The sequence below is a fragment of the Nematolebias whitei genome, chromosome 23 (genome assembly GCF_014905685.2).
Source record: "Nematolebias whitei isolate Nwh7 chromosome 23, NemWhi1, whole genome shotgun sequence".
Lineage (NCBI taxonomy): Eukaryota > Metazoa > Chordata > Actinopteri > Cyprinodontiformes > Rivulidae > Nematolebias > Nematolebias whitei.
This window is the reverse complement of record NC_056520.1, coordinates 8,354,803-8,355,867: the sequence shown is the minus strand read 5'-3', so window position 1 is coordinate 8,355,867 and position 1,065 is coordinate 8,354,803. Positions and strand designations below refer to the sequence as shown.

At 40.6% G+C, this 1,065-nt stretch overlaps 1 protein-coding gene across 1 annotated transcript in view; it reads left to right on the top strand.

The window, feature by feature from the left end:
- si:dkey-1h24.6 (T-cell-specific surface glycoprotein CD28) overlaps positions 1-1,065 on the top strand; it is a 3,439-nt gene extending 2,374 nt beyond the window's left edge. Inside the window, exon 4 of the mRNA XM_037696746.1 lies at positions 958-1,065. Coding sequence (XP_037552674.1) covers positions 958-1,065 — 108 coding nt within the window. The remainder of the gene's footprint in view (positions 1-957) is intronic.

The following is a 1,065-nucleotide window of genomic DNA, read 5'->3' as shown; positions in this document are numbered from 1 at the left end:
ACCAGGTACCACTATCAGCAAAGTATTGATTGGGTACCAGTACCACTATCGTATCTGTTGGGTACCAGTATCTGCAATGCATGGGCCAGGTACCAGCATCAGTAATGTTTTGATTGAGTACTAGTATCAGTAAAGCATCGATTGAGTGCCAGTATCTGTGTCTTATCTGTTGGATACCAGTACCAATATGTATAGGTTGGCAGCCAGCAACAGTATCATATTGGTCGGGTAACAACACCGGTAATGTATTGGTCGGGTACTTGTATTGGTAAAGTATCGGTTGGGTGGTATTTGTATTGTATCTATTGGGTGCCAGTACAGGTAAAGTATCAGTTGGGTACCAGTGTTGATAAAAGTATCGGTTTGGTGTCAGTATCAGTAAAGTATTGGTTGGGTACCAGTATCTGTATTTTTAGGTACCAATATCTGTATTATATCTGTTAGGTGCCAGTATAGGTAAAGTATCAGTTGGGGACCAGTGTTGATAAAAGTATTGGTTGGGTTTCAGTATTGGTAAAGTATTGGTTAGGTACCAGTATCTGTATTGTATCTGTTGGGCACCAGTATCTGTAATGTAACTGTTAAGTGCCATTATACGTAAAGTATCATAGGGGTACCAGTGTTGATAAAAGTATTAGTTGGTGTCAGTATCGGTAAAGTATTGGTTGGGTACCAGTATCTGTATTGTATCTGTTGGGTACCAGTGTTTGTAACAGGACACCACTACTTTTTAATCAAATATAATTAACAACACAGCGTTACTAATGTGGCCCGAATCTTTATGGTCTAAAACATGTTGGGATCAACTTTTAAAACAAGAGCTTCACTTCAGCTTTCTGTGGTCCTTGAAGCGAGGACCATGGCTCCATCTCCACTCCACACCAACTACTTTAATATGTTCGGAACAAAAGGTAAAAGGCTGTTGACCAATGGTCTTCATTTGTTTTGCAGTTCAAGTCGAAAGGGGCAGAAAACCAGAACGACTACATGAACACCAAACCCAAAGCACCACGGAAGCGCAAGAAGAAAAAAGGGGTTCAGACTCCCATACCAAGATACTTCTGA